This window comes from Pygocentrus nattereri, chromosome 1 (assembly GCF_015220715.1).
Source record: "Pygocentrus nattereri isolate fPygNat1 chromosome 1, fPygNat1.pri, whole genome shotgun sequence".
In the NCBI taxonomy this organism is placed as follows: domain Eukaryota; kingdom Metazoa; phylum Chordata; class Actinopteri; order Characiformes; family Serrasalmidae; genus Pygocentrus; species Pygocentrus nattereri.
The window spans coordinates 27,745,426-27,760,747 of record NC_051211.1 but is presented as its reverse complement, the minus strand read 5'-3'; the positions used below and the strand labels follow the sequence as shown (position 1 = coordinate 27,760,747).

The 15,322-nt window shown below is 39.8% G+C and overlaps 1 protein-coding gene across 1 annotated transcript in view; it reads right to left on the bottom strand.

The window, feature by feature from the left end:
• Window positions 1–1,712: 1,712 nt before the first annotated feature.
• cog5 (component of oligomeric golgi complex 5) overlaps window positions 1,713–15,322 on the bottom strand; it is a 45,524-nt gene continuing 31,914 nt past the window's right edge. Inside the window, exons 15-22 of the mRNA XM_017710643.2 lie at window positions 14,942–15,052; window positions 12,886–12,945; window positions 11,301–11,404; window positions 10,420–10,657; window positions 9,117–9,193; window positions 6,961–7,087; window positions 5,107–5,186; window positions 1,713–2,167 (exon numbers count right to left, since the gene is read on the bottom strand). Coding sequence (XP_017566132.1) covers window positions 2,056–2,167; window positions 5,107–5,186; window positions 6,961–7,087; window positions 9,117–9,193; window positions 10,420–10,657; window positions 11,301–11,404; window positions 12,886–12,945; window positions 14,942–15,052 — 909 coding nt within the window. The 3' untranslated portion in view covers window positions 1,713–2,055. The remainder of the gene's footprint in view (window positions 2,168–5,106; window positions 5,187–6,960; window positions 7,088–9,116; window positions 9,194–10,419; window positions 10,658–11,300; window positions 11,405–12,885; window positions 12,946–14,941; window positions 15,053–15,322) is intronic.

Sequence of the window (15,322 nt, the reverse complement as noted above, 5' to 3'; positions counted from 1 at the left end):
GCACCCTGTGGTAAATAATGATCAGAACCCCATATGTTTTGTCCTGTGTACATTTTTCTCTCAAATATCACTGGAGATGTAATACTAAAATTGCTACATCACTAATTATGACAGAATGGAAAGAGGCAATTTTTGAAAACTCAAAGTTTAAGGTCTTTGAAAGAGAACTGAGGAAGGCAGCTACTCAAGTAAATAAAAAGAGGGTATTTTGTCTTTTGCCTCTGATCGTAGGCGTATTTTACTAGGGGGTGGGTCTTATAAGAGGGCGTTCCACCTGCACTTCCTATTGAATTGATTTGGAGTAACAGGTCTTCCTCCTGCCCACTCTGAGAGCTGTGATCTTCCTCACTTCGTAGAGTGTAGTATTGCCTGAGACAGTTTATGAGGAGCCTGGCCACTTCCAGTTTCCCTCTTTATATAAGAAACAGGACTGTACATGAGGCGCAGTTTTAAACTCGAGTTTAAATCTCTCAAAAATATAACAGCAGTGTTAAAATGTTTTATGCTATTCAGGAAATTTTGCATTCCTTTACATTATAAATGTTTAAAAGCATTTATAAACTCTGATTTTGCTCGTAACCCATTCGTTTTGGATTGGCTCAGGAGCGCCCTCTAGCGTTTGAGAAACCTGGAAGACATTACAGAGCAATATTGCCAGAGAGGACTGCGGTTATATTCATTGATGTAACATTGGTGTGGGGTCGAGGGAAATAATGCAGTGTTGATCTAACCTAAACACAGTGAAGAGTGGAAAACCACTATCAGCTGTGACTTACTGCTGCAGTGAGATAGTTGACAGATGATTTTTAATCACTTCAAAGGGAATAAAGTTGGCATGTCATGGTTGGCCGTTTCCATCTAGCATTTATGAAGGCTTTTAGGTCAGTCTCTCCTTGTTTCTTCCCACAGAGTGCCTTTGTGTCAGTCACTGAAACAGGCTTTGTATTTCAGCATGTCCATTTACAGAAAGCTACTGCTCCACATCACTGTCTTTACACGAATGCAGTGAACTAACATCAGATATGTAAGCAGTTTAGTTCTATAGACCACTGTAGTCGTGTCTTCATTTTGTAGTTAGCGCCATGCTCTTTATTCCCTCTTGTCCCCTAGCTGTCCACACTAGATTGAGAATTTTTCCTTCTCTTCCACACATACATAACAAAATGACTTGGTGTAAGTTTTGTGTAGACTATAATGAAATGCTCTGACTAAAGCATTCCTCTCACACAGGTTCAGGTTTCTGTTGATCGGCACAGAAGCATTAGGTATCCTAGCAATAAAGTCTACTTAAATTTTTATTTATTCCCATTTCTCTCGTTAGGATATTAAATGATAGTTTTTTAATCCCACAAACAGGGAAATTCCACCTCCGCATTAAACCCATCTGTGAAGTGAAACACCACATACACACTAGTGAATACACACACACACTAGGGGGCGGTGAGCAGCCCTATCCACGGTGCCCAGGGAGCAATTGGGGGTTAGGTGTCTTGCTCAAGGACACCTCAGTCATGGACTGACGGCACTGGGGATTGAACCGGCAACCTTCTGGTCACAGGGCCAGTTCCCTAACCTCCAGCCCACGACTGTCCCCCAAGATTTAACATGTTGTCTGTTAATGCTTCACAGGAATTTCTATCCATCGGTCACTGAAAGCATCATGGGACATAAGAATAAGGTGGATCGTTATTAAAAACTACCATGATTCAGGCTGTGCTCAGAAGACATTTTATTAAACATTTACATCTTAATATCATACATTTCATACACAGACTGCTGTGATGCATCAAACCTGAAGAGAATGCTGACTCATGGAAAAGGCACCTGTCTAAATAATATGGTCAATATGGTCAAAGCAGTATGCTAAAGCTAATGTTTCTATTTTATATGAAGCAGGAAGAATAAAAAACAAACAAACTTTAAAGAGGACAACAAGCACAGACATAAATCCCCTTGCACCACTGTTCAGAAAACCATCTGAAAATTTCAGAGGAAATAAAAACAAAAAATAAACTAGTGACAGTTCTCTTTGCTAATTTGATATTCTTCAAAATCCTATGTCCCACTGGTGGCCTTTTGCAGAAGCTGGAGCATGATAGGATAGACAGGTGCAAAATTCCTCCCTTGTCTGGCTCTTACAGACTGCACGTATGCCTCCAAAGCCCCCCTGGATATAAAAAAAAGAAAGACATGCACAGTTCCTCACTAAAATATTTAAAACAGTAAAAAGAAATACAATATCAAATGAACACAAATGAATGAACACATTTAAATCAGTGAAAAAGCCAACAAAAAAGTATCATGCAAATGCAGTCTCTCAGCAGTAAAGAGTCTTCACATACAACCTACATGTGTACATATAGTGACTCCCTTAAAAAGTCTGGTGGCAGAAAGATCAAAATGGGGTAGCATAAATTAAAACGTATAGTACTGTGCAAGTCAGAGACACTAAAAAATCTGAAACATTTGAAATTATATTTAGTTGTTGAGGCTTCTGTGTAACTGTGAGCTGTTAATTATGTTTTCTTTCTCACTGGCCAACTACAGACCCATCTCTAATCTCCCTTTCTTAGACAAAGTTATGGAAAGCATTGTAGCCTCTGCATGACTTTCTTTACTTTTTTCTTTACTTTTCAGTCTGGCTTCTGCACCCTTCATAGTACTGAGTCTGCACTTGTAAAAGATGTAAATGACTTGATGCTGCCTACAGATGCTGGAATTCTTAACATCCTGATTCTTTTAGATTTAACAGAAGCTTTTGACACTTAACCATAATATTCCTATATCTAGACTGTCATCTGTTGGCATTACTGGCCTTGCCCTTCAGTGGTTACAGTCATACCTTGCTGACAGAATTCAATACATTTCTGTGGGCTGCCACAAATCTGGTTTTGCTCCTGTAGACCGAGGTGTACCCCAAGGATCTGTTCTTGGGCCTCTCCTCTTTATCATTTACATCGCCCCACTCGCCACATCCGCAACCATGGTTTTAACTTTCAATGCTATGCTGTTGATATTCAAATTTATGTCAGCACTACTTCCCTCTCTGCCTCCACCCAGGCTTTCAATTCTTGTATCAGAGATTTGAAAATTTAGCTGAAAAAAATTTTTCTGAAACTAAATGCTGATAAAACTGTGGTTCTGTCAGTCGGAGCTAAAACCTCACTTTCTCAGGTACTCAATTTTTCAGTGAACATTGATGGTGTCGATATTAAGCCAGCCCAATTTGTTAAGAACCGTGGCTGTCTTCTTGATTCATCTCTTACTTTTGAGTTTCACATTAAGCTTATCACCAAAACTGCATTTTATCATCTGTGTAACATTGCACGCTTACGCCCTATGCTGAGTGACACTGATGCTAAAATGCTCAATGCCTTCATCGTCTTCTTACCTTCAAGGCTTTACATGGTCTGGCTCCGACATACATTTCTGATCTTGTTTCTTTATACTATCCCTCTTGTGCTCTCAGATCTTCTAACAGTTCCTCACAGTTCCCTCAACTAGACTTTCTACTAAGGGTGGCAGATCTTTCAGTGCTACTGCCCCCAAACTCTGGAATTCTCTACCTTCCACTCTTCGCAATTGCTCTTTGTCTTCCTTCAAATCTCTGCTAAAAACCTTCCCTTTTTTCTTCTTTGTAGTCTTCGATTTTTTTTGATACTATGTAAAGCGTTCTTGAGTTTGTGAAAGGCGCTATATAAATTGAACGTATTATTATTATTATTATTATTATTATTATTAAAGGCCTTTTCACAGAGAGTCTGGTTTTTAAGGAAGAAAAAACGCATATCAATTTTGAAAATGCACACTTGTAGATTAATGCTGTCTTTCAAACTGAGTGCGAAACTGATGTACTATGATACTGCGTAATTTTTTAAGTCAGTGCCTGCTCCATTTTCTATGCTGTATGCATTAAAAATCATTCAAAATCAGGCTGACCAGAGCTCCACTGTCATGGTTGCAGGCCAAACCAAGGTGCAACAGAGCACAAAAGCTTATACAAGCAAACACTAGCTTAAAAAGGTTAGGTTAAAGAAAATATGTGGCAGACTACAGTTTGTGGCACTACACTACCTGTATATGATTGGAATTCCTTTGATTCTCTTCAATAAGAGGAGCAACAAGCAGAAGCAGCACCTCTATTCCCCCACAGACATACCAAAAATACCCGCAAAATTGTGGAACATCATTATGCAGCTAGTTCTTGTGAACTCAATGTGTGGTCTGTTTTGTAGAATGGGATATAACATTACCTAGTGCATTCACTGTTTAGCTGCAGTGCTTTTAAAAAAAATGTGAGACAGAAAAATGCTTCAGACTCTGAAGACTGCTTCAGACCACTATGTAAAAAATTGCACCAGTTTTATTTACCAAAAAAAGGTACTTTGTGTGAATGAGCCTTTTCTCTACTACCGTTCCCACCTGCCCGAATTCATTCTCCATCTCGATGTTTCCCTGTAGACATACACCAGTGAAGTAGAATCACTCAACCCTAGTTTCAACACACCTGGCTCTAGTATTCAGATGCTCCTGAAGGTCTTGATTAACTGTGCAAGGCATGTTACATTCAAGCATTTGCACCAATAGACCCCAGGAGATGCTTGAGTCCCTGGGTGGGAAGGTATACTTAATAGGGTGGTGAGAAAACCAAGTGGGAAATTGTAAACCAATCCAATGCCCCATGAAGGTGGAGCATAACGTAGGGATGATGGTGCACTCGTCAACACTATCTGATGAACAAGGCTGTTGTTAGCCCATTGATGTAATGTAAATCCAGTTGAGTACATAGATGTTCGTGAACAACATTATATGCTGTGAAAATAACACCTCTTGTAAGAGAAAACAGTTTCAATTCAGTTTGCTAGCAATTTGCTTACTACTTCTTGCATGGACAGAAAAAAATGTTCTTGGCTGCCTTTGAATTCACTACATTTGGCTTCCTCTGAAACATGATTATACTGTCTCTCTTGAAAAGACTGTCTGAAATATACTATAAATTAACATAAGTTGATTAGATCAGCCTTGGAACTGAACTCTGTGGAATGATAGATCTCTATGATTATAGATGGCAACCTTGCCCTAAGGGTCTTGAAGTTCACAGTTTACCTGATCAGAGTGAGGCGGTCCTTCTCGGATGGGTGATCATCAAGCCACTGAGAGTAACGTGCAATAGACCACTCTGCTCTCTAAAATAGCAATTAAAAAAAAAAAAAAAAAAAAAAAAAAAAAAAAAAAAAAAAAAAAAAAAAAAACACATAGTATAAAACACATTTTCTTTAAAAAACAAAAGCTTTAGGCCACACAAATATGCTAAGTACTGTGCCCAGTTACAGTGGGGCAAAAAAGTATTTAGTCAGCCACTGATTGTGCAAGTTCTCCTACTTAGAAAGATGAGAGAGATCTGTAATTTTCATCATAGGTTCACTTCAACTATGAGAGACAATATGAGAAAAAAAAAAAAATCCAGGAAATCACATTGTAGGATTTTCAAAGAATTTATTTGTAAATTATGGTGGAAAATACGTATTTGGTCAATAACAAAAGTTCAACTCAGTACTTCGTAACATAACCTTTGTTGGCAATGACAGATGTCAAACATTTCCTGCAAGTCTTCACCAGGTTTGAACACACTGTAGCTGGTATTTTGGCCCATTCCTCCTGCAGATCTCCTCTAGAGCAGTGATGTTTTGGGGCTGTCGCTGGGCAACACGGACTTTCAACTCCCTCCACAAATTTTCTACGGGGTTGAGGTCTGGAGACTGGCTAGGCCACTCCAGGACCTTGAAATGCTTTTTACGGAGCCACTCCTTCATTGCCCGAGCGGTGTGTTTGGGATCATTGTCATGCTGGAAGACCCACCCATGTTCCATCTTCAATGCTCTCATTGATGGAAGGAGGTTTTGGCTTAAAATCTCACAATACAGGGCCCCGTTCATTCTTCCCTTAACACGAATCAGTCATCCTGTCCCCTTTGCAGAAAAACAGGCCCAAATCATGATGTTTCCACCTCCATGCTTCACAGTAGGTTTGGTCTTCTTGGGATGCATGAGCACTTCTTCCTCCAAAAACGACGAGTTGAGTTTTTACCAAAAAGTTCTATTTTGGTTTCATCTGACCACATGATATTCTCCCAATCCTCTTCTGGATCATCCATATGCTCTCTGGCAAACTTCAGATGGGCCTGGACATGTACTGGCTTAAGCAGGGGGACACGCCTGGCACTGCAGGATTTGAGTCCCTCTCGGCGTAGTGTGTTACTGAGGGTAGCCTTTGTTACTTTGGTCCCAGCTCTCTGCAGGTCATTCATCAGGTCCCTCCGTGTAGTTCTGGGATTTTTGTTCACCATTCTCATGATCATTTTGACCCCATGGGATGGATGAGATCTTGCGTGGACCCCAGATTGAGGGAGATTATCAATGGTCTTGTATGTCTTCCATTTTCGTACAATTGCTCCCACAGTTGATTTATTCACACCAACCTGCTTGCCTATTGTAGATTCACTCTTCCCAGCCTGGTGCAGGTCTACAATTTTCTTCCTGGTGTCCTTCGACAGCTCTTTGGTCTTGGCCATGGTTGAGTTTGGAGTCTGACTATTTGAGGCTGTGGAGAGGTGTCTGTTATACAGATAACGAGGTCAAACAGATGCCATTAATACAGGTAACGAGTGGATGACAGAAGAGCTTCTTAAAGAAGAAGTTACAGGTCTGTGAGAAATCTTGCTTGTTTGTGGGTGACCAAATAATTATTTTCCACCATAATTTGCAAATAAATTCTTAAAAAATCCTACAATGTGATTTCCTGGATTTTTTTTTCTCATATTGTCTCTCATAGTTGAAGTGTACCTATGATGAAAATTACAGACCTCTCTCATCTTTCTAAGTAGGAGAACTTGCACAATCAGTGGCTGACTAAATACTTTTTTACCCCACTGTATGTCATTTCATGCGTGCATATCGGTACCTGGTGAGGAGATTTCAGTTCAGCTGGGGCCCGAGTGAATAGGAAGTGCAGTATGGTGCTGTATGGAATCAGATCACCCACTGTCTGACTGCTGGCTATATGCTCACTGGTTTGAAACAGAAGAGGCCTGTAACACATTCAAACATACACACACACACACACACACACGCACACACGCACACACGCACATGAAATACAGAAATGCATTGATGAGCAAAAACACATTATGACCACTCCCAGACGAAGTCAATAATGTGGGTTATGTCATAACAATGGCACAATAAGATCTGCAAACAGTAATCGATATGTTACATGTGGGAGAAATGTGCAAGCATGAAGACCTGAGCAACTTTTACAAAGACCAAACTGTCATGACCAGATACCTGGATTGGATAATTTACAAAACACTTTGTGGGGTGCTCCTGGGCAGCAGTGGTGCACACCTACAAAAAGTGGTCCAAGGACAAACCATGAACTGGTGACATGTTTTGGGCACACAAGGTTCACTGATGTGCAAGGGCAAAGAAAGCTATCCCGTCTGGTCTGAACTACTGACAGGAGGACTGGTCTGAACTACTGACAGAAGGGCTACTTCACAAGTCACAAAACTTTGTAATGATGTTTCTGGGAGGAATGTATCAAACACATGCTGCTTATAGACCTGCGTAGCCACAGACTGGTCCCTGCAAATCCCTGTCTACCAATGAAAGTGCCTGCTGCATCAGAACTGGACCCAGGAGCAATGGAAGAAGATCACAGATGAATCCTGTCTTCTTTTACATCACGTGGGCAACTGAGTATGTATACTGCAGGTACCCAGGGAATGATGGCACCAGGATGCACTGTGGGAAGAAGACAATGTTCTGCTGGAAAACTCTGGGTCATGTGAACCTGACATGTGCCACCTACCTAAACATCGTTGTAAACCCGGAACACCTCTTTATAGCAGTGATATTCCATGATGACAGATGGCCTCTTTCAGCAGGATTATGCACCCTACCCCACTGCATACTTTCTTTGGGAATGGTTTGAGGATCATGACCAGGAGTTAAAGGTGTTAACCTGCCTCGCATGTCCCCAGACTGTACTGGAACAAGTCTGATCCACTGCAACTCCTCTTTGCAACTTGCTAGAGAGCTTGCCTTAAAGGATCTGCTGCTAATTCCTTGGTGCCAGATACCACAGGGCACCTTCAAAGGTCTTGTAGAGTCCTCAGCTCCAACATAATGAGTCCATCCCTCACTGGGTTGGAGCTGTTTTTGCATTACACAAATGACCACATATTAGGCAGGTGGTCATAATGTTTTAGCTCACTTGGGTATAACTTCAGTATAATTGGGTGGGGCTAAACTGCTGTAGGCTGAATAGATGCATTTATATACATTTGTTTTCTTGACTTTACTGTATATAGACTGTATGGACAGACATTAACTGTACATTTTAAACGTACAATATCAATCTCTTTCACTCTAAAAGTGAGGACAATGTGGTTTCCTATGAAATGGGCCATTTAACTAATCGTTTTGCATTTCTATTAAAATACATAACTCTTCGGGCTCCCAAGTGGCACAACTGTCTATGCACTGGCCCTATCATCAGGAGATTGTGAGGTCCATTCCTGGTGATGCTACAGCCATCCGTGACTGGGAGTTCAAGAGAGCACAGCTGGCCACGTGCTATCTTGGTGGGCAGGATCCCCCCTTCTCCCCATGTGATGTTAGCCAGCAGAGGCATCTGTAAGCTGATGTAACATCTGGCAGTTGGCGCTTTTCTCCGAGCACGTTCAGCTGTCTAATGATGTTGCGTCTTCGGCAGTTCGAAAAGATGCAGAGGCTGGCTTCACAGGTCTTGGAGGAAGCCTGTACAAGCCTTTGCCTGCCTAGTGCTGGTAGTATTGTATGATTGGAGGAGTCCTAACTAGAGGGTGGAATTGGAGACGATTAAAAAAAAAAAAAAGTACATCTCTCTCACATTTCTCCTTTTCTGTTTTCTACTATCTGTAGCTAATAAGTTTTAAGAAAGGATGACTCTTTTAATAAAAGAGAAAAGTCGCAGAAGTGAAAGTGAGAGCAGACGAGTATACACAGTCAAGTATAACACAATCAATTACAGCTGATGCGTTCCTTATATGTTTACTTATGTGCACATATGCTCACCTAAACGAACGCAGCAAACGGTATGCTTTTCCCAGGTCTGATACTCGTCTGCAGAGAGGGGCAACAGCCAGCTCCATCTAAAACATAACACAGATATTCACAAAACTTAAACCTTGATGTTAATTAAGAGTAGAGGAAGTCAAATTCACACATGCAGAAAAAAAGCAACTTCTGAGTTGCTACAGTCATCCCTACAGTCGTCTGCACTTAAAATCCCTACTGTTTAAGTTGTCTATGCAATGTGCTGGGACTGGCAGAGCATTCTAACTCACACCCCCCCCGCCTTAATGACAAAACTGAAAAGTCTTCAGAATATTAATAAAGATGCATAAAAATCAAAACTATTTTTGAACTTTACAGTGCAACTTTAAATTGTTTTAAGATTGTTCTATGCAGTTTAAATATCATAGCTTTTCATAGCAATTCATGCTGGGATTGGGAGAGCATTGCACGCCCCCAACTAATCCTTATTTCTTACTGACTAAACATCAGAAAAGCTTTGTCAACAAGAAGTTCACAACTCTAATTTCCACAAAAATAGGAGGCAGTATGTGTGGCTATGGCCTGAGCTGTGCTGAAACTCATGGCTGTATCCACAGCCACTAAAAGCTGCTCGTTCTTGGGCCGTTTTACCATAAGTTTTGCTTTCAGTCTGTGAGATGCATGCTCGATTGGATTAAGGTCACATAACTGACTTGACCATTACATTAATCTTCGATTGCTTTCATAGTATACTCCACTGAAAAATAATAAAGGAATAAAAAATACCTGAGGATGGAACAGCTGAGCTGCCAATAGCATTCCTATTACGCTTACTTAAACGTAAAGTAAAATGGAGGCCTATGTATGAAAATAGTTTTAATTCTTACACCATTACCCTGATTTGAATGTTAATACTCTCAAATTAAAGCTGAAAGTCATTATGCATTTCTTTTTTTTTTTTTTACTCAAATTGAAGTGTACTTCTCTTGTCTCTGCAATAGCCTGACATCTTTACCATGAGACTCCTGATTCTAAGGGAGAATGGTGTGACCAGTACCACTAGCAAGTACCTGCGCTGAACTTAGTACTTAGGCAAGTAGGATAACCCAGTTCACGGACCACTGATATATAGGGGGACCCTGAAATGGTGAGACCACTGGATTGGTTAAACATTATTGGTACAGAATCGTCAGATCCCCCATCATACAGTGGGAAACAGACCCAGTTACAAATAGTTCTGGATTTATGATTAGTGAAGGCTCCATGTCGCACCAATGATAAAATCACTAAAATAATTCATCATCCCATTCACCATCCTCACCTGGGCAAAGTCAGCAGCCAATCTCATCTTGCCACCCTCACCAAGCGGCCGCAGCAGACAAGCATGGCGAATGAAAAGGGCGATGGCACGTTGGGCAATGGCCTCTGTGCTGTCATAAAGGAAGTCCAGGCACTGTAGTGGGCGGAAGTAGTCATTCATAACCCGGGCCACAAATCCCTGCAGCTCTCGCATATACAGGGAGCAAGGCATGTCTGGCTTATCTCCTGCAGGGAGGGGACTGGAGCGCACAGAAACACAATCATTTGATCTCAATCATTCTGTGACATAATAAAGAAAAGAAACAAAAGCAAAAAGAGCAAAGCTGTTTGATGGGATAAATAATGATAAAAATAAATAAATAAAAACACGAAACATCTTTCAAGATGAAAGGGTGGGCAGAAGTGGTTTTACAGTGAAGGTGTTTTATTCCAAAGAAAAACTGTAATTTTATAAACTGCAATTTATTTACATTTGATAAAAGACTAATTAGGTAGTGTCAGCCTGCTTTAACTTTATATGTAATTGTTTACATATAATTTATATATATATTGTTTATACACATACAAAATTTCTTAACTGATGATCAGTAGATGCTAACATTATCTGTGTAATACATTCGTTGTACTTTGTTACTAGTGCTAGAATATAAGATTGACAGATTTATTCACTGATGACACAGCAAATGTTAACGTTACCAGTGCTGATTAAATGTAAACATATATAAGGGGACCTTACTGAAATAGCCTGCTGGGCTATTCACATACTCCAGGAACATTGGGTCAGATAAAACAAAGTATGTTTTCTGTTATACAGTGACCTGCTTTGTACATGGTTTGTTTTCATGTCTGCGCAGTTGGGGAAATGTCTTGCTGTGTATTTACCCAGAGAAGTCTTCCTGGTGCATAGTAACGAGAATGGCTTCCACAGAGTCAGTGACGGACATCAACAACGGCTGGACTGCACTGCCCATCAGAGCCTGCACTGACTGAAACACGACGCACATAATAATACTATATTTGCAGCTTGTAAGCAACACTTATGTTGTAAAAATAAACAAGAAAATAATAGAGAAATATTTAGGGTAACAGTACAATACTTTGCAAAAACGTCTTTGATATCATTTTATCACTTTGATGTTCATATTATATATCATGAACAGGTCTTGTTGGGTTGGTTTTTTAGCAAATCAACTTGTTTGGGAATCCGACTCTTTAACAGGCCTGCAGATAAGTGAGATATGTTTAAATTCACTGCTTGGTTAATACTCATGGTAAGTAAAATATCTCTGGCTCATAAATACGAGTGGAAAAACAGGTCAGACTTGCTGGTTTCCTGGTTTTCCGATTCCTGGCCATTTAAAATGATGTGCTTTATTGTTCAATTTCCACAAGCAGATTTTGATGGGTGATGTGGAGTGTTATTTGTGGACTGAGCACTACACTTGGTTTTGAGAGGAAAAGACCTTTAGACATTAGAAGCCACTATCCCCCTTCAAGGGGTCTCTTAAAATTGCCACACAAATAAAACTTACTGTTATTTTCATCATAAAGTCAAACAGATATTCACTAGAATAACTGACTGACTAGCATTAGTGCTACATGCCAACTATAGTAAACATTAGCTAGAATTGGGCTTTGCAGATTAACAGAGTTACATGCACACCTGATCTGTTCTGTCATGACTATATACATTAGTCATACATTACACACATTAATGTATACATTACTTCTAGGCAAAATTAAATGCATGCTTTTCATAATTTTAGACACCTAATTTCATCTAAAGGGTTGTGTTTACCATGTGTGAATTTATTTAGTAATGTAAAAACATGCTTTTTTAAGCATAAGCCAATTTATTAAGAAAAAAAAAACTGTTTTACTACTTTTACCACTTGCTACAGACCATCCAAAGGGCTAATTCTACAAGTTTAATATGGGACAAATACCAACTTTGACTTAATCCAACTGACATTTAGGACAGAGTTAAAGATTTTCTTAGGTAGACAATGATGTACGCAAAGGATCGTTTTTAGCCATTCTATGATCATAGGAACTCACTCTCTGTGGTTAAGTCAGGTGGTACCTGCATGCATACAGTCTACTCTAAAATATGTGCAGGGTCATTTATTTGAGGTGTTACAATCTGTAGTGCACTTCTTATTCTGAATCTGATTCTTTGGTCATCCTTAAGAGGTCATCAAATCTGTAGCATCTTTTCTATTAGGATAAGAAGTTATATTTGTTTTTAAGGGTGCTGTGCACACTGGTGTAATATACTCAGGCCAGTTACCTACTCAGATGCTTCCAGCAGGACAGCGCTGGTCCACTTTTATTAAACACAACATTTATTTGCTGATAATATGCTAAAAGTGGTACTCCAATAATGTCAGTTTCAGCCAACTGTGGTTAGATGCATAAGCATGTGTGTGTGTATACACATGCATGCATGTATGTATGTGTACATTACCTCCAAAGATGCTGTAAGTGCTCGCTCTGCATCCAGAGGAAGTGCAAGTCCAGAAATCACCTGAACACACACATACATAGAAAGGTCTCATCAGTCTGTTAAGAAGAATATTAAATATAGTTATGCTGCTTTTGACTAGAGGTCATTATTCTGAATTTCTGCCACCCGACTAAGAAAAATTCAAGGAAAAACCACCTTAACAAGAAAGTCAAGATGTTCTCAACTCCAAGCTTAACATGTGATGTCAAATCAGCACGGCTGCTTACACAGTTGACAGTAATAAAGTAATGTTTGCCTTATTTTAATGGGTTTATTTTTAGGTTAATCAACATACAGACATTGTCGTTATATTTTTTTTTCCAATGGAGATGTCTGTATTTTTCTCCATTTTGCAGCTCAAATGTGCAGACGCTGGAAATTACGTAATTCCAATTCTAATTTCTCACTCCCCAGTTAAGTCATATGCAACATCATGCACAGATGCCATTACAAAGAGCAAGTTAGCTAGTTTGCAAGCTGAAGATTTCAATTGTAAACAACAATTCTTGCTTGCAGCAAATTGCTGAGGGTCTGCCAATAATAATTTTAGAAATAACTTAAAAGTGAGCAAAAATGAATATCCATGGCACTCCTCATGAAGTTAAAAAGCCTTTATTGCAGCATGGCAATGTAAGTAAAACACAGTATTTTATGACAGTAAAATACTCAGTTAACATGGGTACTATGAATGCACTTGATTAGTCACATCTTTCTTTAAGAAGCGGAAAAATGACCCTAGAGAGTGTCAATGTTACTAGTCTATAAAAACTGACTTCATGATCACTATTTTTCTCTTTTCAGTCATGTGACATCAAATGTTATTTACAGGACCTGTAGTATTAACTGTGTATGGTTACACTTCTTGATGAAGGCTCATCATGCTGAGAGACTTTGTGCCTATAGAAAGGCTTTTTAACTTACTAAAGAGTGCCAAGAAAGTTCAGATAAGCTTTTCATCCACACCCCATGGAGCAGATTCAATATTTGTATGTTTATTTCTCTAACAGTAGCATTCTCTATGTAATTAAAGATGCGCTTGGTGAGCCTAACATGAATTATCACTTCTACTGATTGTTGCTTAAGATGTTCTTAGAACACAGCTAATAAAAAAAAAAAAAAAAAAAACCAGAACAAATTCATACGTCTTTCCCAAGAATCTCATCCCCAAAAGAATCTCAGATTCGTTTGGCATCCATACTTCAGGAGGGGATGCAAATGAAAGAGTGTATTCTTACAAGTACTTGGGTATTTCGATGGATGATGGGCTCTCTTTTTAGAGTGCATATTAAGAACCTAGTGAAGAAGATGAAGGCTAGGCTGCATTTTTGTTATTGTAAGGGAACCTACTGGAATTTTGCCGTTTATAAACACTTGTACAAGCTACATTTGTGTTTTAGACTACTGGGATATTATTTACATGCATGTTAGAGTCTATGCATCACAGTTCTCTGTTTCATATCCAACTCACTGTCCCATACACATCACTGTGTGCTTTATGGTCTGATCTCTTGACCTTCATGAAGCTTAAGGACACAGCAGCACTGGCATAGCTTTACTTACAAAATCTTTGTCTGATCTAATCTGTAATTTTCTACTATGATAATCGCTCTTCTAGAAGGTTGCTCTACAAAGTCCATAAGATTAGTTCAGAATTGTAAGATTAGTTCAGAAAAAATGTCAACCATAGAACTGTTGCATAAAGAACTACAAGCACTAAAGCCGCTCAGACCAGTGTCTTAAACCAAAGACAACCCAACATTACAACACTCCATTACAAAACTAGATTTCTCTATATTCTCTCCTGTCTCTCTCATACCTCATCCCACCAAAAGTAAATCAATGTACAGCATAGCTGTCTAATGCATGACAAAATGTTTGCACTACTATTATTAACCATAAGCTATCAGCCACAACTAAAAAAAGATGTATTTGAGAAAATATGCACAATAAGGAGGGCGATTTGAGATAACACAGCAGCTGGTGTTTCTTAACACAGCATAATTAGTGTGGTACTTACTTTAGATACAGCCTGCTGCAGTTGGTACAGTGAATTCACCACTGCTACGTTCCTCCTCTGCCCCTCTGTTAAAGGCCCAATAACCTGACTGGCATCACCCTGTGTACAGAGCTGAGAAAGATGCTACACTCAAAAGAGGCTCAGAAGTCTGGACACTGGACAAGATAAGGTTGAAGCTTTTGAAGCTGTGTGATGGACAAAACACAGAGGAGGGTCATAATTAGGGAACCGGCCCTGTGACCGGAAGGTCGCCGGTTCGATCCCCAGAGCCGACAATACATGACTGAGGTGCCCTTGAGCAAGGCCCTAACCCCCAACTGCTCCCCGGGCGCTTCCCACTGCTCCAGGCAAGTGTGCTCACTGCCCCTAGCGTGTGTGGTC